This window comes from Nicotiana tomentosiformis, chromosome 12, assembly GCF_000390325.3.
Source record: "Nicotiana tomentosiformis chromosome 12, ASM39032v3, whole genome shotgun sequence".
In the NCBI taxonomy this organism is placed as follows: Eukaryota; Viridiplantae; Streptophyta; class Magnoliopsida; order Solanales; family Solanaceae; genus Nicotiana; species Nicotiana tomentosiformis.
Genome location: NC_090823.1, coordinates 105089237 through 105111783, shown reverse-complemented (window position 1 = coordinate 105111783; position 22547 = coordinate 105089237). Strand labels below are relative to the sequence as shown.

The 22547-nt window shown below is 34.0% G+C and overlaps 1 protein-coding gene, 1 long non-coding RNA gene and 1 other non-coding gene across 11 annotated transcripts; 2 read left to right on the top strand and 1 right to left on the bottom strand.

Annotated features, from left to right (window-relative positions):
* Positions 1 to 939: 939 nt before the first annotated feature.
* On the top strand, positions 940 to 6632 carry LOC104094303 (uncharacterized). 3 transcript variants are annotated; one of them, XM_009600215.3, is made up of 8 exons: positions 940 to 1098; positions 1194 to 1475; positions 2212 to 2274; positions 3752 to 3791; positions 5157 to 5221; positions 5513 to 5626; positions 6026 to 6154; positions 6311 to 6632. In XM_009600215.3, exons 1-8 carry the CDS (start codon positions 1021 to 1023, stop codon positions 6350 to 6352), a joined length of 813 nt encoding a protein of 270 aa, XP_009598510.1. In that variant the 5' UTR covers positions 940 to 1020; the 3' UTR covers positions 6353 to 6632. The 3 variants fall into 3 exon arrangements, with proteins under 3 accessions (XP_009598510.1, XP_009598512.1, XP_009598511.1); XM_009600216.3 differs by having other exon boundaries at positions 941 to 1098; positions 1199 to 1475; XM_009600217.4 differs by lacking the exon at positions 2212 to 2274.
* A 6139-nt stretch (positions 6633 to 12771) lies between these two features.
* On the top strand, positions 12772 to 22547 carry LOC108943406 (uncharacterized). 7 transcript variants are annotated; one of them, XR_011412870.1, is made up of 6 exons: positions 12772 to 13292; positions 14807 to 14906; positions 18196 to 18546; positions 18805 to 18874; positions 18956 to 20984; positions 21244 to 22547. It is a non-coding gene; the product is annotated as an uncharacterized lncRNA (long non-coding RNA). The 7 variants fall into 7 exon arrangements; XR_011412867.1 differs by having other exon boundaries at positions 18805 to 19192; positions 19369 to 20984; XR_011412868.1 differs by having other exon boundaries at positions 12775 to 13292; positions 18805 to 19551; positions 20775 to 20984.
* Positions 18772 to 18878, bottom strand: LOC117274212 (small nucleolar RNA R71). The gene has a single exon (XR_004504309.1). It is a non-coding gene; the product is annotated as a small nucleolar RNA R71 (small nucleolar RNA).

Below are 22547 nucleotides of genomic sequence, written 5' to 3'. Positions count from 1 at the left end.
GTGATTCTTGGAGAGAAAGAAATTATTTAAATTTTTAAATTTTGTATGTGATTGGCTAGTTTTAGTAAATTTATGATTAATGGCTAGAAGTTGGCAAATTAAGATTTATTTTGGACATTCCCGTAAGATTGCCTTTTAAATTCCACAAAAAAGATTCCATAACAACCTGTAAAACTTAAAACTTTAAGAAAATGGCTATTTGTGAATTTTACACTTACCTATTGCCATTTCTACCATAGATCCATACATAACCTAATGCGGGTATACTATCAAACCAAATTTCTTGTATGGTTGTACTTATGCAATAGTTTATTTTTTCTTATATGGCCAAAATACACGGGTGAAATTAAAAAATAGCCAGATTTATAAGTGATAATTAAAAAATAGCCACAATTTCAAAAGTAATCGAAATTTAGCCACTTTTCATATAAAGATAAATCTGAATGGAAACACTGTTCAAAATCCGAAAAATATTCTAGCATAATATATTGGAGTTCAAATTTTTTACATGTGAACTTCGAGCATAATATACTAGAGTTCTAGTAGATTATGCTGGAACTCCAGTATTCTAGTATAAATATGCTGGAACTCCATCATAATATACTAGAGTTCCAGCATAATATGCTGGAAGTTCATACACATGTGCTCCAATCTCCAGTATATTATGCTGGAACTTTCCGTGTGTTGGAGTTCCAACATAATATGCTGGAAGTTCATACACATGTGTACCAATCTCAATTTATTATGCTGGAACTTTCCATTTTGCAGCACAATATTGATTATTTTTCAATTACTTTGCAAACGCTGAATATTTTTCAATTACTGGTTCGAAAATTGGCTAGACCGTACTAATTTTCCAAAATACACTATATTATGATATAAGGAAATTTTGATGCAGATATATATAATTCCAATATGATTAACCAAACGACCCAACATTTTCATGTTTAGAACAATTAATTTATTCATTTTTAATGAAGGGATCACAAGGTCGATGGAAATGTCTCATTGTGGAAAGTTATGAACGATGACAAGGAAGCCACTTCTTCAGAGCGTAATTGCTCCACTGAATTTCAGAGTCCACAACAAATGGATTGGGTACATACCAATTTTCAATCTCCTCTTCCTTTATTATGCTTCTGTAATACTAAGTAAATTTTGAACCTTTCACAACTTGGTACTGTTTTAATCAGCTCAGAATTCAAGATTCTTTAAAGAGACAATTGATCACTGAAGATGACTTCAAATGGAGATTACCCCCCAAAATGAATGAAAGAGAAAAAGAAGGAAGTAATTGTGAAATACTACTGAAGTATGTTGGTGGGGTTGACTTAAGCTTCTCAAAAGAAGACTCATCGATTGCCTGTGGTACACTTGTTGTTTTGGACTTTCAGACCCTCAAAGTTGTTTATGAAGATTCTTCTATTGTTAGACTTCACATTCCATATCTTCCTGGCTTCCTTGCCTTCAGAGAGGTCTCCTACATTTATCTTTAGTCAATATATAATATAGTCCTAATTTGTTTGACACTTTTTTTTTTCTGTTCATCAAGAAAGTAGCACATTTCTATATTTCGAAACTAGATAATTTTACATTCTCATTTTGCCATTGGTATGACTTGCTGTAGGTTCTACAGGATGTAAAAACAATCGTTTGGTACAAGGGTACTTTTGATATTTTATCCATTTTTAGCTTAAGTGTAAAGTTCCATATTTTTCATTAAACTCGTGTCTAGTCAAACAATTCCAGACAAATTGGCACAGAGGGAGGGAGTGTGTCTTATTGATTGCTTATTTCTGCAGTGAGTTTCCATTTTAACATATCAGTTTGCTAAAACTTTGGAACATATAAGCCCCCAGTTTGGTCTAGTTGTAAGAGCGTAACAAGTGATGTGTGCATTAGGCACAAGTCACAATTCAAACCCTGCCGCAAACAAAACCCTGGTACTTAATCCATTGAGTTTCAAACCGTGCGCCTCTGACCTTGGAGATTTCTTGATTATCAAAAAAGAAAATAAAAAAAATTGAAACATATAGTGGTGATCTTCATTGAAATTGTTAAAAAGAACATGATTAGATTTGGTAGGATGTTGTTTTTATGTTTGTTGTGAGAGACTAATCTTGGAATCTTACTTATATTAATTATACAAACTCAACATTCTTGTGAGTAATGTGAACTGACCTGATACATTTGTCCAACTGATTCTTTTAGGCTCCTGTACTCCGGGAGCTTTTGGATAAAATGAAGAAAAATGCTCATCCTTTCTACCCGCAGGTGAATGTTGATAAATTTCCTCCACTCTTCCCCTCTCCTTGCTTATTTCTCGTTCCATAAATGGTGCAAATTTTGTTCTAAAGTCAATATACTGACTCAAATCAGCTAAATGTTATGATACAAGTGTTGTTTTTCACATTAAACTTACTCTAAGTTTGTTATCTACCAAGTAAAAGATATTTTGAAGCTATAATTCTCTTCAAGAAATGCATTGAATTGGATTTGGCTGGTTAAACCAAATCTTGCACCTTCCTTGTACCGTTAGTACTCTACTCCACACCCAAGCTGCTCCTGATTATAGGCAGGAATCCCAACATCAACCTCTACCTCAAAATAGTGACCTGCCTACTTCAATCCTACCTTTTATAATTTACTCAAGAGTAAAAAGGAGAGGGGGTATAAGCTAAGAGATATTACCTGCTACTGCCTAATCACTAGTCAGTAGTTGTAGAAGATTTTGTTCCTAACCTGTTGGAACCGCCGAGTTCTACACACGAAAGACTCATGGTTCCTATTTAAATCAACTAATGGGCAGCATAAGATGACTAAAAACATCTATGCAAGTAGTAGTTTCATTAATTACTTAAGGGGCAATTTTGTCATGTGAGTTAGACTTCCAATGAATATGCATCCAGGAAAGCGTTTATGCTACAAAATGTGTTGCCTACTGGTAATTCTAATTCTATTTCCTCTCTTCCTTCTCTTTTGTACATAGTCCCCTCGTAGGTTCAATATACATTATTGAGTTGGATAGGGATTCTTCCCCTACCATGTGCACTGATGAAGCTAGAATCTTATGCCTTTTCCTGCATCTGAAATTCTGAATTTTAAGAAAGTTGATAGAAACTTGTTACCCGAGAAATTTGAAAAGAATGAAATAAATCTAAAAGAAATAAATTTTTCGTTGCATGCATGGAAAAGAGGCCTAAAGTTAGAAGAAAGTTACTAGTTTGGATTTCCCTCAAATCCTTCAGCCTCTTTGGAACCAAAATTGTAAGAAAGTTTTCTTACAGCATAAACGAGTTCTCAGTTTCTTGCTAACTAAACAAAAGGAAAGTGCAGGAAAGTTTACTTCTTATCCCAAAAAATAAAATGCAGGAGAGTTTACTTTTCCCCCCGCCTTTCCTTTATTTTCTTGTCAGTCAAGTTCACTCTTGGTGATTGATATAATTGCTATGCGTTGATTTTCACTGTTCTTGGCTAATAATTCATTCATGCCGTGAATTAAGAATCCTGTGGTTATCTTTTAGTCATCTTTCATTAAATTTGATTAGTTAGAGGATTATTGAATATTTCATGCTTCCCCTTCCACCTTCAGGATTCAAATGGTAAACCTTTTGAAAGTAGTGGTGAGATCTAGGATGTATTGGTACCACAGCTTCCTGACCCCTTCCTCCCCCACCGCTGGCGTTTGTTCTGTTGATCTGGCTACTATAAAAGTTAATACCTGAGATCTATTTAATGCTTATGTTCACAGCTACTGATGGTTGATGGCAATGGATTGCTTCATCCTCGAGGCAAGTTTCCTAGTTATTTCAAGCTGGAAAAAAGAGAATTCCTAAGTGTTGCAGATTGTTTATGATGATTCGTCATTAGAAGATACCATGCTTGCTCCATTTTTTCGTGTATAAGATACTCAGAAACATTAAAAATATCGTCCTTTATCATGATCACATCTAGCATCATATTCTTCATCTTTGCATTTTATAGCCAAACTTGTGTCAATTTTCCAACAATTACTAACTTTTATTCCTAAAACCCACTTTAAGAAAAATGTATAACTAATTGGACTTGCTTAGGTAATTCGATACACATGGAGTTTTCCATCTCTCTGTACCTTTTTGGCTATCTTGTAGGCTCTTTACACATATTGGCTAGTTGGTTCTCTGTTAATAAATCAGGGAATAATTATTCTCTTTGGATATTTCTCTACTTTAGATCTCGGTTTTTGTATATGTTCGGCTAATGCATTCTTCAAACAAAAGAGACTAGAAATTAATTTGCTCTCCGCTTAATTTAATACTATGACTGTTTTGATCATTCTTTAAGGCTTTCACTCACATGTAGAGATCAATACACTAAACCTGTGGCACTAAGTTGACTCTGCGGTATTCGTATTATCAATAGGAGATGATTAATGATAATCATAATCTTCTTGATCCTGATGATGATTTGACTGGATAGAAGAAGGCAACCATATGCTGGTGCTAAGAGTACCTTTTTTTAGGTAAATTAAACTGAGTAAAGGACGAGATGCATTTTCCAGATAATAATTTGAATTATAGTTCATAGTGGTGTTTCAGGCAAGTTGCAGTCTTTTGAAAGAAGGATGCAATAGAAACTAAGTGATGCTTGCCCATCTTTTATACATGTAATAAATTAGAGATGCACAAGATCAACTATAACTTGATCAAGAAAGTCATTCAAGCGTCCAAACAAGATGGTATAACTGTATAAGTACTCTCATGTTTCAAAAAGGAATTTAAGTAGTTTCCCGGCATTCTCAATCTAGTTGACAAGGTCTGAACTGTTTGAACCCTATTCCTGCCATGGCTTTGTAAAGATATTTCAGCTTTAGTTATCCTCTTGCGTGATATAATTTTAAATTCAGCTCTTGTTCGATGCTGTTTTGCTTTTAAACAGCTGTTAATGAAATTTAATAAGAGAACTAGTGAGTTTGACTTTACTGATTAGTTCATTTGTGATTGGCTTTTGTATCACTGACTGTTCAATTTGGAAGATTCGGCATATTTGAGTTCATATGTAAATGAATCAACTGGTGACTGAGTATGCAGATAGGGATCCTCCTGTTTTCATTGTTCCAACAGTACCTTTTACACTTATTGTTGCTAAAGCCTCCGCTACCCAATTATGTTCTGCAGGTTTTGGTTTGGCTTGTCATATTGGTGTCTTAGCTGATCTTCCTACTGTTGGAGTGGGAAAGAATGTAAGTTCAAACTTCTTTGTCCACTTGAAGTTTCATGGAAAATCTGCATAGATTCAGTCCACATGTGCTTTTGTTAGTTCCCTCTTCTTGCCCTGGGATTCAGAAATAATCAACTGACATTTACTCTATGTGGAATACTTAACTGGCAAATATCCGTTGACTCGTTTATATAATTTTCACTTCTTATTAACACTTAAACTTAGCTCAAAGCTAATACATTAATTTTCTTATAATTAGTTGCAACATCTGTGCAGTGGTTTGTAAATATTTTCTATTCTTTTGTTTTTCCAGTTGCACCATGTGGATGGTCTTACACAATCTAGGATAAGAGAAATCCTTCAAGCGGCGGACTCTCCTGAAAATGTCTTACCCCTAATTGGGGACTCTGGATGTACCTGGGGAGCGGTAAGGAGTTAGTTAATTATTTTATGTCCATGAAATAATACAATTATGGTGTAAAATGTCATGTTCAATTATTTCCTAATGAATGCTTCCATGAATCGCTCTTCAGAAAAGGTGTGGATTTTGGAGGCCTTTTGTTTTCTAACTAGCAACTACACATAATACTTAATGGTTCCAGTATGTTGTATTTGGTTTTGTGGTTGATATTCTGTGGCATATTAAGTTATTATGATATGCTGGTCTCACGGGACACGTAAATTACTCTTTCAACTACTAGTTCCAGAAATCACAAGATCCAACTTTTAGTTGAGTCAACTACTTGTGAGCTTTTACCGTAGTATCTATCTATTTCATCACAAGGTCCAAATTATATAGGTGCAAGTTGATTAAATCTTTATGCAGGCAATTCAATCATCTCAGGGCTCATTGAAGCCCATATTCATTTCAGTTGGTCACCGTGTATCTCTTGCCACTGCCATTGAAACTGTGAAGATGACCTGCAGATTTCGTGTTCCAGAGCCCATCCGACAGGTAGGTCCAAGAAGTTTGACATGCACTATTGTCAGCATTGTTCCATCTATTGGTAGTGAAGGAGTTTATAGGACTCAACATTATTTCTTCTAGATGTGTTAATTGGTTTGTGAATTTACATATTTTATAACTCAAACTTTTACTTCTGATGTGTAGGCTGATATAAGATCAAGGGAGCACCTGAGGAACCATCAATAATTATGTCCATACTTATTTCTCTATCAATTTGGTAGGTTTTCATATGATTAGAGGGCTGATAATATCATACCATGTTTAAATAGGACACCAAAATGTTATTAGAGGTTGAGTTCAAGAGTTGTTGAAGTAAATCCAATTTTCCCCTTTGTTGTGTTACAGTAGGAGATTTCTGTTATTTTACGTGGGCTTGTTTTATGTGTACAACAATAGGGTGATTGTAAGTATCTGGTACATGTAGTTCTTGTTTTTGATAGTTTATATGTTGCCTTTGTTGCATAAACAGTAGATGATGAACATTTAAAAAAATATAACTCTGGATGTTCTTAAAATATGATAATCACTATGATATTGATGGTTTAAACTTAAAAAAGTGTTAAGAAAAAAATAGTACAAGTAGAAGATAATACTTTAAATAATGTACTCAATCAAATATTAAGAGTTGATTCCCTTCATTATGTTTGTATTACTTATAAAATGATGTTACCTCAGCGGAAAGAAATTTTTTTAATAATAAAATGGCGAAATACATAAAGCGCCCCTTTAAGTTATCCATTTGAACACCTTAATTGAGGCCTTTTTTATTTAAACGTTTCACGTGACTAAAAAGTGGACTCAATAAATGCCCGACCTTGTCAGTCCCCGTCGCGTGTGTTAGTGTGTTACACCTCCAGTGTATATTATAAGAACGAATAAGTAGGAAACAAACAATTAAAAGGTTTCTAATTAAAAAAATCTAAAACATAAGGTTAAATAACACCAAACATTCCGTCTAACACCTGAACTCTCTCTCTCACCGAATGCCACATCTCTTCGATTAAGCTTGGTTTAATCTGCATTTCCGTTGCAAAATTCAACATTTCTTTCACATACTAAGTAGGGTTAATTGTGGTTTGTTCGAATTGATTACTGCATCAAGATTTATCACCTGAAGGAAGGTCGTCCTAGGGTTTTGACAATGGAGTTTTTGTGAAAAGGGGAGTCGGCTGTAAAGTGGCTTCGATTATTACATAAAGGTATGTTATTTTTATGCTTAGATTATGTATTTTTTGTATTTTATTGCTATGTGTATGTTATGGGCTATTAGATTAGGGTTTGTTTTCTTCTAGAAAATTGAAAAGGTCAAGGAATATTGACTGGTTTTCTTTTGTCATTTTCAGTACCGAGTCAAATGGACGAATATATTGGTGTTGTCTTTCATCATGGGAGTCACTTTATTGATGGAAAGAATGTGGGGGAGGGTGAAAATATAGGGCATGTGGTGGATAAAAACCATTTCTCTTTGACCGAACTTCTGTCTTACACAAAAGAAACCCCTGAAATGCGCTACAACTCAGTTGGTGAGTTCTTTGTTCAATGCCCTAAAACTCAGAAATTCTTTCCAATTGAAAATGACTATCAACTACTAAAGTTGATTAAAGACCAGAAGGATGGGGATACTTTTGATATCTATGTGAGTCATGTGATAGATAATTTAGAGGTTGTAGAGGATGTCCCTATGGGATATTTACCTTGCTCACAAGTAGATGATAGTGACCAGGCTACAATTAATCCAAAAATTAGGAGTGGTCCAGGGGTTAGTGTACATGTTGGCGAGGGCGTTGATGTAAATGGTGATGAGAGTATTCAAGTAAATACTGATGAGGGTATTAGAGTAAATGTTGGCGAGGGTATTGGTATAAGTGTGGTTGAGGATATAGAAGTAAATACTGCTAAGGGTAGTGGTATAAATGTAGAACAAAATAGGGCTACATTTTCAGATGAGGATATAAATGTTGAAGATGGTGCAGCTGCAGAGCATGACAACAGTAATGAAACATATACAAATTTGTCTGAAGATGAAAATTTTAGTGAAGATGACCTTGAAGATATTCCAGAAGAAGATGACAGTGAGATAGATGATGAGTTAAGATCTGTGAGGAATGTTACCAGGGAAGTAAAGAGAAACAGGCTGAAGAAGAATGTGAATGATGCTGGATTACAAAGTAAGAGAAAACAGAGGAGAAAACCTATTTTTACAGAAGAGGTAATTCTTGGTGAGGCTGGAAATGATAAGGGGTTTGAGGACATATGGATAAATAAGAAGGATAAATATGTTGGAAAGCTAGGTGGGGATGGAGAGTATTTGGACAGCTCAGATGTTGGGAGTGTAGTCAGTGATGAAGAGTTAGACCCACTTGCTGAACCTGGTGCTGATCTTCCTTGTAGAAGAAGAAGAAGAAGTCAAAAGATTAGGTATGACTTTGATGTTGAAATTCCTCTATTTGAGTGGGCATGATCTTTGATAATGCAGAGGATTTTAGGAAAGCTATTGTTGACTATGCTATTCAATATAAAGTGTCTTTAAAACTTAGACCTAATGAGAAAGATAGAGTAAGAGTTAAGTGTAAGCATGAAAAAAGTAAGTGGCACATATTTGCTAGTAAGGATAAGGATTCAGGGAACTCTACTGTGAAGACATATATACATGTCCATAAATGCCTAACAAAGAACAAGAACAAGCTTTGCACAACCAAGTACATTGCAAGAAAGCTCCAAGATAGAATCATCTAAACTCCAAACATCACAATGCATGAGTTGTAAGAGGTTATAAGGGTTAAATGAGGATTTGTATGTAGGAAGATCACTTGTCTATAGAGCCAAGATGGAGGTAATTAGTCAGTTTATGGGTGACTGGAACCTTGAATTTTCAAGGTTGCTAGACTATGCTGACATGATTAAGTCCACCAATTGTGAAAGTTCATGTTAGGTGAGAATTGATACAGAAACAGTTCCTGGGAAACATCTGTTTAAATATTTTTATGTATGCTTTAAAGCTATGAAGAAGGGATGGATAGCAGGTTGTAGAAGAATCGTAGGTTTTGATGGTTGTTTCCTAAAGGGAGCTTACAAAGGTGAATTATTAGTGGCTGTTAGGAAAATGGGAATAATTAGATATATCCTATTGCTTGGGCTTTGGTAGATCAGGAGACTACACATTCATGGAGTTGGTTCATCAACTATCTCAAAACAGACCTAAAATTGAGGAATGGTGAAGATTTAACAGTCATGTCTGACATGCAAAAGGTACTGCAATCCATTTATTAAGTTGTTTGTTTGTTTTTGCTAAGTTACCATTATTATTGCTTCATGTTGCTGCTGCTGTATCTCACTGTTATTGCATGCTGCTGCTATTATTATTAGGGATTGTCATCTGTTGTTGCTGGTTTACTACCTGTTACTGAAAGAAGAATGTGTGCAAGACACATTTGGGTAAACTGGCAGAAATCTTGGAGGGGATGGGAGAGAAGAAAGCAGTTTTGGAGAAGTGCTTAGGCTCCTTTTCAGGTAAAGTTAAGAGAAGAAATTGGATGAATTAGGAAATGGTATTTGTAAAGGTTTACTATCATATGATAAAGAATACTGGTATAGGGCATATTTCAATAAGAAGGTTAGATGTGACGTTGTAGAAAATAACATGTGTAAAATATTTAATTCCTCGATTAAGTCCTAGGCATAAATCTGTCATAACTATGCTTGAAGAAATTAGGCGCAAAATGATGAATAGGAAAGTTGATATGATCAAGTTTGTTGAAACGTGGGCTTCTGGTATATCACATATGGCAAGACTAGTTTTATAGAAAAACAAGAAAATAGGAAGGAAGTTGAAAGTTCACTGGAATGCTCGCAGTGGATTTGAAGTGCATGAAGACATGTATAGACACACTGTTGATATACAAAAAAGAGAATGCAGTTGCAGATTATGACAGTTGAGAAGTATACCATGTCAACATGCAATATGTGTCTTTTATAAGATTGGGAATGAGCTAGAAAACTATGTTGAATACTGGTATAGGAAAGACACTTTCCTGGCTATTTACCAGTACTATATTCAGCCAATAACAAGCATGCAAATGTGGCTTGAATCTACCAACTCATCAATTAAGCCTCCTGAAGTTAAACCAATGCCTGGTAGGCCAAAACAATACAGAAGAAAGGACAAGAATGAACTAAAGAAGTGGGAAAAACTATCAAAGAAGGGTGCTAAGATGTCATATTATATTTTCCATCAAGTTGGTCACAACACGTCAATATACAGTTTAAGGGTAAGTTTGATGACTTCCATTTCAATTTGATTTTATTTTTTTCACAATACTTGATTAATGACTTAGCAATCATATACTAGGGACAAACAAGCACACAAGCTAGAAGGTCAAATGGAACAATACAATCAAGCACACAAGTTGGTAGTCAAAGTTATACAACCCAAGCTGCAGGTAATCAACTACCACAACCCAAACTTCAATGGCCCTATCTTCCTTGTGTGCTGAAACATCAAAAATAAGAAGGAACATACCATCAGTAAGAGGTAGAGGAATTATAGGAAGTGGTGGTAGGGGAAGAGGTGGAAGATCACTTGCTGTTTCTGTTACATCTGGTGCATCTATTTCTGCTACTACCATATTACTTGTTACTTCTGTTGGAAAGAAAAGGACCAAAAATTCTGATTTTGTTTTATATAGAGACACACAAACAAGAACGAGTACCCTTAATGTAAGTGTGAGAAGTATTATTCAATATTAATTAATTATATTTTCTATCCTTAAGCTTCTGCATTATTCATTACTAACTAATTGTATTTTCTAGCCTGGTAGGCCAAGTGAAAGACTTATTTCAACCGGTGCAAACTTGTTGAATGCTGCCCAAACTAATGTAGATCTTGGATTTAGACCAAATGGTCTTAAGTGGGAAGGGAATAGAGCTGTGATAGGGAATCAGCTTCAAAAATAAAGGGATCCTGCAGTTTCCAACAAAAAGATGAAAGCTGGAACCTCAACTTCATCTACACCAGTTGTCTTTTGTCAAAGTCAAATTTAGGAAGAAGTTTCTTGTATTTTGTTGGTCATGTGTATGAACCATATTTTGTGAAGTATTTTGAACCTACTTATGTTGGGTCATTTGGTGATATGTATGAACCTTACTTTCGTATGGGATGTAATATGAACCCGCTTTTGTTAGTCCAGTTTTTCAGATTAGTCCACCTTTGCTTTTATGATATTGGCATTATAATTTTTTATAGTGGGGATGAGATCGGAGTAGTCCACCTTTGCTACCTTTGCTTTTATGATATTGGCATTATAATTTTTTATAGTGGGGATGAGATCGGAGTAGTCCACCTTTGCTTCAACAGTCTAATTTTTTTTTGCAGAAACTGAAATATATTTGATCATTGAAAACTTCATCATACACATTGTAAATTTCAATTATATTGAATAGGCAACATTATCCAGAAATCAAAAACAACATTGCAGTAAAACAAATAGGGTTACACGCCCATATGCATATACCATACACCTAAATAATAGAAGATTCCCTCAAAAACTAAGTCACAGTTATTTACAAGCAGCCACGCCAATATCCTCTTTTTCTTCATCATCTTCGACTTTTCTTCTTCATAATTTTTTACCCTCTTTAATAATCCATACATGACTTTGGTATAGTGTTCGGACAATTCAACATCATATCAATGGAAAACATCGCATCCACCATCGGTAGCTTTCCCAAATCTACAGCCATAGAATCTTCTACCCGGATTAAATGGTGACCACGAAAGTTTTAAAAGAGCAATTTGGCCACATTTATAATTAACAACGGGCTCCATTGAAATAGAAGAAGTAGTGAGTGAGAAGAAGAGAAATTTTCTTCAAAGGGAGGAAGAAGATATACGCGACTGGAGAGGTGAGAGAAGTGAAATGAATTTGTAGGGTTGGGTTTGGGAATTTAAATTAGGGAGTTTATTAAGTTTTTTTTTGAAATTTCACAAAAAAAACCCGTTACATTACCGTTGGGATGACTTACACACGCGCGAATCTTGAGGTGTAATACACGCGACGAGGGCTGACGAGGTCGGGCATTTACTGAGTTCACTTTTTAGTCACGTGAAACATTTAAATGAATAAGGCCTCAGTTGAGGTGTTCAAATGATCGTTGGGGACAATTTAAAGGGACGCTTTATGTATTTCGCATATTAAAATTAATAAAATCTTTCCTGAGATCATCAATGTTTCAAGAGAGATTAAATTAATTAATTAATTATATTATCAATCCAAACAAACTTAAAAGAAGTCAATCATAAAAGTATTACTAATAAGTTTACATCTCAAAATTCTAAAAAAATAGATTTCAAATAAAAATATATCCTATAAAATTTTTTGAAGCCAAAGCAACAAATTTTTCTTGAAGCCTAAGACTAACAATGTCAAAGTTAAGGAAGAAGAAAAGCTAAGCAAAATCTTCATTCTTAACCCTGAAAATGGCAGGAAATTAATACCTAGGGTCAAAGTAAAATAAAAGAAACTTAGGAATAATAATATAGCTAACTTATTGGACTCAAATGTAAAAACTAAAACTCAACAATTAATTCCTCTTTACCACTTCAGTACTACTTTCCCAGCCTCATGTATAACTATGCAAAATGCAGCTCAAATTAAGATCATATCAGCTTTTTCCTCTATTTTCGACATTTGTTCTTCATAATCAAAACCGAATCTGAACCGAGCAAAATCTGAATTGAATCGTTGACAAATCCCAAAGTTCTGACCAAAAATCTTTGAATTGGATAAAGTGAAGTTTTGCCATCACCAACATTCGGAAGTAAACGACTCTATTTTGAATTTATTGAGTTCGAATCCCGCCTAAACCCTAACCCTAGTTTGCATTTACAAATACTAAGGCATTGCAGCCATTTCACAGATGGTTCAACCGCCCCTTTTTAGCCCTCAATCTCACGGTTCAGTCGACATTCCCCTCACTTTGTTCACTCCTCCAAAAGCTCTTTCTAAAACTAGTTGTTTGTCTTTTAATCTCTCGGCTTTTGTTGGGTTATGACCAAAATAGAGTGCTTTTCGTAGTTCAAGCGAGTTCGATAGTGGATCTAATACCCCCAGTTCGCTGCCTTAAAAAGGTCAGTGATTTTTCTTTTATATTTCAATTATGGAGTTTAAACGTCTTCAAGTTTTGGTATATATTGTGAATGTTTTATTGTTTGTCTTGGTGATTCTGTTTAGATATTTAAACGTGCTTGCTAATTATTCCGAAAGTTTGAATGAATCACGTTCAAGTTTTCTGTGTGTTTAGATGCCATGTCCATATGAAGTATTTTCTGTGGCATGTCATGTATATTTTGAGTCAAAGTATTTGTTTGTTCTAGATATAAGACACCATAGTAACCAATTGAATGCTAAAATAGATGTGTTGTGTGAAGAACTTTTCATTTTATAATCTATCACCCATGCTTGCAAATGAAATGGATAACTTTTAATTTATGTGACTCAAAGAGTACAATTTCTATCTATTATCAAAGAATACGATTTCTATCTACTATCTCCTCACTAGATGTTGAAGAAGAAATATGTTCTGTTAAGGCATTAATATGTGCTAGTTTCCTGTGTTCGGATGATAGAAAACATGCCTAAAGGGTCTAAATGGTTTGCTCTTAAAAACTGGTTGAGGAGGAGAAGGGAAAGACCATTAGATTCTACATGAAGAAAACATAGTGAAAGAGCATTAGATTATAAGGTAGATAACATCCATACATTTACTATTTCACATTTCATCTTTGCTTTAGAATATTAGCTTTTCTGTTGGCCTTTTAGAAGTAACCCCCCCCCCCCCCCCCCCCCAAACCCCCCATTTCACTAATTGTAAAATTGTTTGGTAAGACGTATACAAATTGTTAGAAAAAGGTATGCTAACACTTGGTGATAGCTGTGGAACCCTTTGGTACCTGTTACCGAAAACATTAATGTTCACAAACAATTTTTATTTTTATTTTTTTAAGGACAACAACAACATGACATTTCATACTAATATTTTACACCAAATCATCGGCCAGTTTACCAAGGTTGACCTTGTGTAAAATCATGCATGCTATGCAAACTATCCAACTTTCAAAGGGAAAGATGCTTAGTAATTCTGCGTGGCTTTCTGAGAACACCTACTGAAGTTTCACATATGCTTGAGGCTACAGAAAGTTGCTCTTGGTTGGTCACTTTGTACTGTCATGTTTCATAACTCAAATATAGATGACTCCTATAACAAAAAACTCTATACATAAAGGAACTTGAGGCGTCATGAGATCAAAGGTTTAATCCACCGAAGAACAAGTTGCTAAATTTCACAAAGCTATTAAAAGTGAAGTTACTCATAAAGTTGAAGAGATGTTGGGCATTCTCAATTTGAAGATCAAGGTTTAGGAGAGTCAAACCAAGAGGAGTATTTTTAAATCCAGGAGATGTTAGTGTTTGCTAGTTTGTCAAATTCATGTCTAAGTAAGTTTTGCAGCTAAATCCGTATGGAAAAAGGTTTTCTAATTTCTAGACAAAGTGAATTTCCTGGAGTACTATAATTGAGTGTTAGATACTAGATACTAGATACTATATTAGCATTAGGTTTTAAATATTTCTCTCTGTTTCCCAGAGAGGATGTACAACGGAATAGGGCTACAAACACCGCGAGGCTTCAGCACCAACAGCCACATTCAAAGCAACAAATTTTCCGTCAAGGGGAAACTAACAAGGTCGACTCTTATATAACTTAACTGAAGATTTTTACCTCTCCTATTGCCATGCTATCTTTTCCTAACTACTTATATTTACTTGTAGCTCTCTTGGTAATTGTAGAACAACTTTTTTTAGCTTTCTTGCCAATTTTAAGACACTTCATTGTAGCTCTTTTTGCACATCTTCTTTTGTACCTCCCTTTTGCTCTGGAAGTCACAAATTATCAATTCAAATAACTCTTTTTAGCTCTCTTGGCAATTTGTGACTTTTAGCACAAATGGGATCTACAAAAGAAGATGTGCAAAAAGAGCTACAAAGAAGCGTCTTAAAATTGGCAAGAGAACTAAAAAAGAGTTGTTTTACAATTGCCAAAACTACAAGAAGAATCTAGAACTGCCGATGACGCTAAAAATATATGTTTTTCAACTAACTTGGAGCAGACAGTTAAATTAACACCACATTTTGTTGGAGAGGTTCTACCTACCCAATTTCAAATTATAGCTTCAATGGCTGATCAAGAATCTTTTTCTTTCTGTTCTAGTTCAGGTTTTTAATACAGTGCATTTGATTTACTTGGTTCGAAGTAGATAATTTCTACTTATTTGATGAATTTTCTAATACATTATAAAGTTCGAGCCGAACCTATATCGAATGAACCCATAAAACCTATGCTATATGACTATATCTGCCCCTGATTATACTTTTCTTTTTATGATGGTTCTGTCTAGCTGCTCCAAATTCTTTTCTTCCTAGAAATAAAGGCAAAAAGATTTGATGGAAAATTCTTTTTTATATTTGATTGTTAAATTTGATGAACTAAATTAGATAGTTATATGTAGCAATCACACTTCACGTTGCTTGAAGCACAATTTTCCAAGTAATTTTAGTTGCCTGAAGCATGATTGGATTCAAACTGCGGAAAAATGTAATGTCGAAGTAAATTACAAAAAGTTGTCTGGTATAAAGCAATTTCAAGAATAATATGGTATAATTGTCTCCGTGAATATTTAGTGAAAGAAGGTTATATGATGATGAATGAGTTATTATAATCGTTTTATATGTCGATGACACAAATCTCAATAGTGCTCTGGAAGACCGTCAAAGCAGTTATTATCTAAATAAAGAAATTGGAATAAAAGATCTCAAAAGACGAGACTTTTTCTTATTTTGCAAATTAAATATTTAGTAGATGAGATTAACCAATCTTCATGTACATTTCTACAAAGCTATATAGATTAAATACATCCATTAACCGGAAAAAAGAAAGATAAAGCACAACCATTAAGTGGGCGTTTGGACATAAGAATTGTAAAATTCCGAAAAAAAGTGATTTTTTTAAAAAGTAAAAATGGTATTTGAAAATTAGAGTTGTGTTTGGACATGTATATAATTTTGGGTTGTTTTTGAAGTTTTGTGAATGATCTGATTGAAAATTTTGAAAAATAATTTTTTGGTGTTTTTCAAATTTTTGAAAAATTCCAAAATTCATCTTCAAGTGAAAATTTAAAAATTTATGGCCACACAGTGATTTTGGAAAAAAATGAAAATTTTTCGGGAAAAAGTGAAAGTTTTCTTATGTCCAAACGGGCTCTAAATATTCGATCATTTGATGTCAATAAGGATTATTCATTTCGGCCTCGAGAAGATAATAAAAAATGTCAGGGTTTTAAGGTATCATTAATAAGTGCATTTTACCAGATGTTAATCACATAATTTCTCTCATAAAAACATATAAATTATCATGTTTCATCCATTTTTTAAACATTATTTTGCAGGAATAATTATAGAAGAATTGTTGTGCGCAACATGAAAAAAGAAAAATAAATATTCAAGAAAAATACAACAAAGAAGTGTAAGATCGAGCTATGATTCATTACTGTCGTGACAATGTACCAAGTCTCGATTTGCCATGATAAAATCGATGAAATCTAAACTTAGAATAATAGAATTCCCATCTATGCAAATTCAAAATCTAGATTTGCAATGGAAATCTAGCACCAAATCGAGAATTTGAATTCTCATATCTGCAAATGCAAAATCTAGATTATCCATGGAAATCTAGTACCAAATCGAGAAGTAATCATGAAATTTTCTTATATAAGAAGATGGTGCCCGATCATAGGAGAGGATGGCAGTAGAGAGAAAGCTTAGAGCTAGAAGTCTGAATCCAAATTCTTAATAAGCTTCTCTATTTTATTTCTTTCACTAGTATCGAGTTATCTTTTCTTTTAAATCACAATAGTGGTTTAGTTGTTGTTTCTAAATAAAATTCAGTGTAGGAAATTACTTTAGTTCCTGCTTTTAATTAAATAGGGGGAATTATTCTTCTTGAATATTTCTTTCTATTTTCTTATTTAATGGACAAGAATAGTTTCATTGTTAGCACTAATTCTAGTATAGAGTAATTTTTTTTGTGTTGGGAGAAAGACGGATCTTAATATTTCTATATAATAGTAGATATTATTCTTCAAATTCACATGCTTGAGCTAAAATTTATTTAACTTTTATCTGCTTTTACAGTTAGACATTATTTAATTTAATAACATCTATCTATCTTGTACTACATATTAACTGTTTATTAATTCTGTAATTGAGAGAGGCGAAAGAAATAATATAGTTAAGTATAGTATTGATAAATGTTAATATTTATTCAGTAACATCTATCTCTATTGTGTTATAATTAATTTTACACTTATTTGTAATCGAGAGAGGCGAATAGTGTAATAATCAGTTATAACAAGTAGGGTAACCGAAAGGGACTTACTAACAAGAGCGTGTTTTAGTTCAATCATATATTTCTGGTTCTTCAATATTACTAGTTTGAAGATTAATTTGTATAACCGAGAGGAGTGTAATTAATTATTCAACTTAAGTAATAATATATATTTGTAATCGTGAGAGGCATTTATACATTTTTGAGAAATAGAAATTGAAGAATAATTATTCTATTATATAATAGAAATATTAAGTGAAGTCAAGATCCCAACACCTTTTTATTTTATTTATGAAAAACAAAATATTTTCTATTGCTCTATTCATGTATTTTTAGTTAATTAATTTACAACTCAACTCTTTCTAATTTTCTCAAATAGAAATTAAAACAAGAAACGTCTGTAGAATAGATAAACCAATCTTTGTGGGTTCGACATCTTTCTATACTATTATTTGACAGAGTACGAGTTAGAATTTTATATACGCTAGACACTCGTCAAATTTTTGGCGCCGTTAATTGTACTACAGATTAATTGTTTTACTACTAATTTGAGATTATCTTTTTTTTGTCTAATTGTTTTAACTTTTCTGCAGAAATTCAGAAAGTGTATGACCCGTTCCTCTTCTAGAGAACTAGTCGAATACGATCCTGAAATTGAAAAATCCTTACGGTTGTTGCGAAAAGAACAAACCTTACGATCTCAAATTTTCACATTAGAGGAAATGGAGAACAAAGAACTCAATAACCAACTTCCACCACATCAAGTAGAAGAGCAGTTTGATGAGGTGGCACCACGACGTGATAGAATACTCCGTGATTATACAAGGCCAGATCATTTTGAAGGAGAATCAAGTGTGAGAAGACCACCAATTGCAGCAAACAACTTTGAAATCCGCACAGGCTTAATTCAAACCATTCAATAGCCATGTCAGTTTGTTGGTGATGTAAGTGAAGATCCTCACACCCATTTAATTGATTTTCTTGAATTAGTCGAAACTTGCAGGTACAATGGAGTTACAACAGATGCTATCAGGTTGCGGCTTTTTCCTTTTTCATTAAAAGGTGAAGCCAAAACATGGTTGCAAAGCCTGCCTAGAGGTTCCATTACAACATGGGACCAAATGACCCAAAATCTTTTTAATAAATATTTTTCACCTGTAAAAATAATTAAAATGAAGTAAGAAATCAATAATTTTATGCAGATAGGTATTGAATCTGTATACCAGGCATGGGAAAGATTAGCAGTAATGTTAAGAAGATGCCCACATCATGGTATCCAAGACCCTGATATTTTATATATTTTCTATCACGGTCTTAAATCCTCTGCTAGAAATATAATTGATGCAACATCAGGAGGATCAATAATGGGAAAAACTACTGCAGAAGCAATGCAATTGCTTAATGAGATTTCGGAAAATGCTGTTCAATGGCCCTCAGACAGAATGATCATCAAGAAAACAGCAGGAGTAAATCAAGTTGAAGCTTTGAATTCATTGACACAACAAATTGCGAACTTAACACAAAAAGTTGAGGCCTTTCATGTAGGTGCTCACTCATCATCCCAACTTGAGAATTGTGATGTTTGTCAAGGTAATCAGCCTAATCATAAATGTCAAGCTTCAACACAAAATGAGGAACATGTAAATGTGATTGGTTATAGAAATAATTACTCATTCGGTAGTTCCATGGCACAAAAACATCCAGAATTTCAATGGAGTAATCCTAATGGTGCTGAAAATCCTCAAAGATTTTTTAATAAAAAACAGCAGGTACAGGGACCACCTGGTTTTCAAAATCAAAATAGAGGGCAACAAAATTTTTAACAATATCAGCAGCAGCCTCAAAGAGCTCATCAACAAAGCCTTGAAGACCTGATGTACAAATTCATTAAGGCTACTGACGAGAAGGTTGAAAGTCAACATTCAGCTATCAAGAATTTGAAAATTCAGGTAAGCCAATTAGCAACCCTCATGTCTGGACAAATTCAAGGTGCTCTACCAAGCAACACAGAGAAAAAACCTAAAAGAACACCTCAAAGCCATCTCTCTACGACCAGGTAAATTTCTTGATGATCCATATGGAGATAGAGAAGAAAAGCCACAAGAAGTAGAAAAGGTAAATGAAGGTGAGAATAAAATGAAATCTAAGTTTCCAAAAGAAAAATAGAATAAAGGGAAAAATGTACAAGAAAATGAATTGATAACAAATCCTTACTCTATATCTCTCCCTTTTCCCCAAAAGATGAACAGAGAAAAGCTTGACAAATAGTTTTCAAAGTTTTTAGATATTTTGAAGCAACTTTACATTAACATCCCTTTCACAGATGCTTTGACACAAATGCCTTCATATGCTAAATTTCTCAAAGAGATTTTGTCAAGTAAAAGAAAATTGGAAGAAGTTTCAGTGGTTAAGCTTACAGAAAAATGTAGTGTTATACTTCAAAATAAGCTCCCACAGAAACTTGGTGATCCGAAAAGTTTTACAATTCCTTGTACCGTGGGAGGTGCTCATTTTGAAAAGGCGTTATGTGATTCAGGTGCTTCAATAAATCTAATGCCTTTTTTAATTTTCAGGAAATTAGAACTTGGTGAAATGAAAGATACTGGTGTGTCTCTTCAATTAGCTGATCAAAGTACTAAGAGACCAAACGGAATTATTGAAAATATCCTTGTTAGTGTTGACAAATTTATATTCCCAGTAGATTTTATAGTGCTTGAAATGGAAGAAAATACTGAGGTACCATTAATTTTAGGTAGACCATTCTCGTAACAAGGAGAGCAATTATTGATGTTCATCAAGGACAATTAATATTGCATTGATGAGGAAAGAGTAATTTTTGACATGCAAAAAATGATGAAATTTCCTGGGGATGAGTCATCATCATCTTGTTTTCAAATTGACTTACTAGATGATCTTGTAGACGATTACAAAGATAATAAGTTAATTAGTGATTTATTGGAGAGATGTTTGGCTAGGTCAGATACCATAAGTGATGATAACCCCATAATTAGAGAAGTAGCTGAAATACTGGAAAAAGAGTCAGAACATGAGAAAGTCTCATAAGAAGGAGTTCAATTAAAAATTGAACTCAAAGATCTTCCTTCTCATTTAAAATATGTGTTTCTTGAACCTGAATTATTTTCAGTAATTATTTTATCTTCTTTGACTATAGAACATGAAAGCAAACTGATTGAAGTCATGAGAAAACACAAAAGAGCATTAGGGTGGACTATAGCCGACATCAAAGGAATCAGTCCAGCTATTTGTATGTACAAGATTCTTATGGAGAATGAGTATAAGCCTATAGTCCAACCCCAAAGGAGACTGAACCCAACAATGCATGAAGTTGTCAAGAAAGAAGTGGTGAAACTTCTAGCAGCAGGTATCATTTATCCAATATCTGACAGTCCTTGGGTAAGTCCTGTACATGTAGTACCAAAGAAAAGAGGTATGACAGTAATAAAAAATAAAAATAATAAACTCATACCTACTAGAACAGTCACAGGATGGAGAGTTTGTATTGATTACATACGACTTAATGAAGCCACAAGAAAAGACCATTTTTCTTTGCCTTTTATTGACCAAATGCTTAAAAGAGTTGCAGGTCATGGTTTTTACTATTTTCTTGACGGATATTCTAGGTATAATCAGATACCAATTGCTCCGGAAGATCAGGAGAAAACCACATTCACATGCCCCCAAGTTACAAATGCTTATCGAAGAATGCCATTTGGACTATGCAACGCTCCTGCTACATTTCAGCGTTGCATGTCGGCAATTTTCCCAGACATGACTGAAAAGTTTCTTGAAATCTAAAGTACTTGAAGTTGGATTTTTCTGGCTTACTCTATTCAAATATGCAAGGAATTATGTCGCCACTTGTGATAAATGCCAGAGAATCGGTAACATTTCAAAAAGGGACGAAATGCCTCTTAACTCTATTTTTGTGTGTGAAATCTTTGATGTATGGGGCATTGATTTTATGGGTCCTTTTCCTCCTTCAAACGGCTATGAATATATTTTGGTAGCTGTTGACTATGTTTCAAAATGGGTAGAAGCAATTGCTACTAGAAAAAAATGATGCTCATATTGTTTGTGCTTTTCTCAAGAAAAATATTTTTTCTAGATTTGAAACTCCACGAGTTATAATAAGTGATCAAGGAATTCATTTTATAAATAGACAATTTGCTAGTTTGTTGTTAAAATATGGAGTAACTCATAAAACAGGAACTCCATATCATGCTCAAACAAGCAGGCAAGTAGAAGTTTCCAACAGAGAATTAAAAAGATTTTTAGAAAAAACTGTTGGTTCTTCTCGAAAAGATTGGTCTTTAAAATTGGATGATGCTTTATGGGCATACAGAACTGCTTATAAAACTCCCATAGGCACATCTCCTTATAGACTAATTTTTGGGAAAGCTTGTCATTTACCTGTGGAATTAGAACATGAAGCATATTGGGCTATAAAATTATTGAATCTAAACTTGCCAGATGCAGGTAAAAATCGTCTATTGCAGCTTGATGAGTTGGAAGAATTCAGACTTATAGCATACGAAAATGCTAAATTGTACAAGGAAAAGACAAAAAAATGGCATGACAAGCTCATCCACCATAAAGATTTTAAAGTTTGGAGATCAAGTTCTGTTGTACAATAGCCGATTGAGATTATTCCCAGGAAAGTTTAAGTCACGCTGGACATGACCATATACAGTAACAGGAGTGACCCCCTATGGTGCCATTGAAGTACAACATGCAGATGGGGGAGACAAATTCAAAGTAAACGGTCATCGTTTGAAGCCTTATATCAGCAGATTCTTCGACAAACAGGCTTCAAGAATCCTTTTTGTCTAATTTTTAAAATAAGTGGAGATGGCGACGTTAAACTCAGAACTATTTTCTTCCCTTCTCTTTAATCTTTTAAGTAATAATTAGCAGTAACATATAA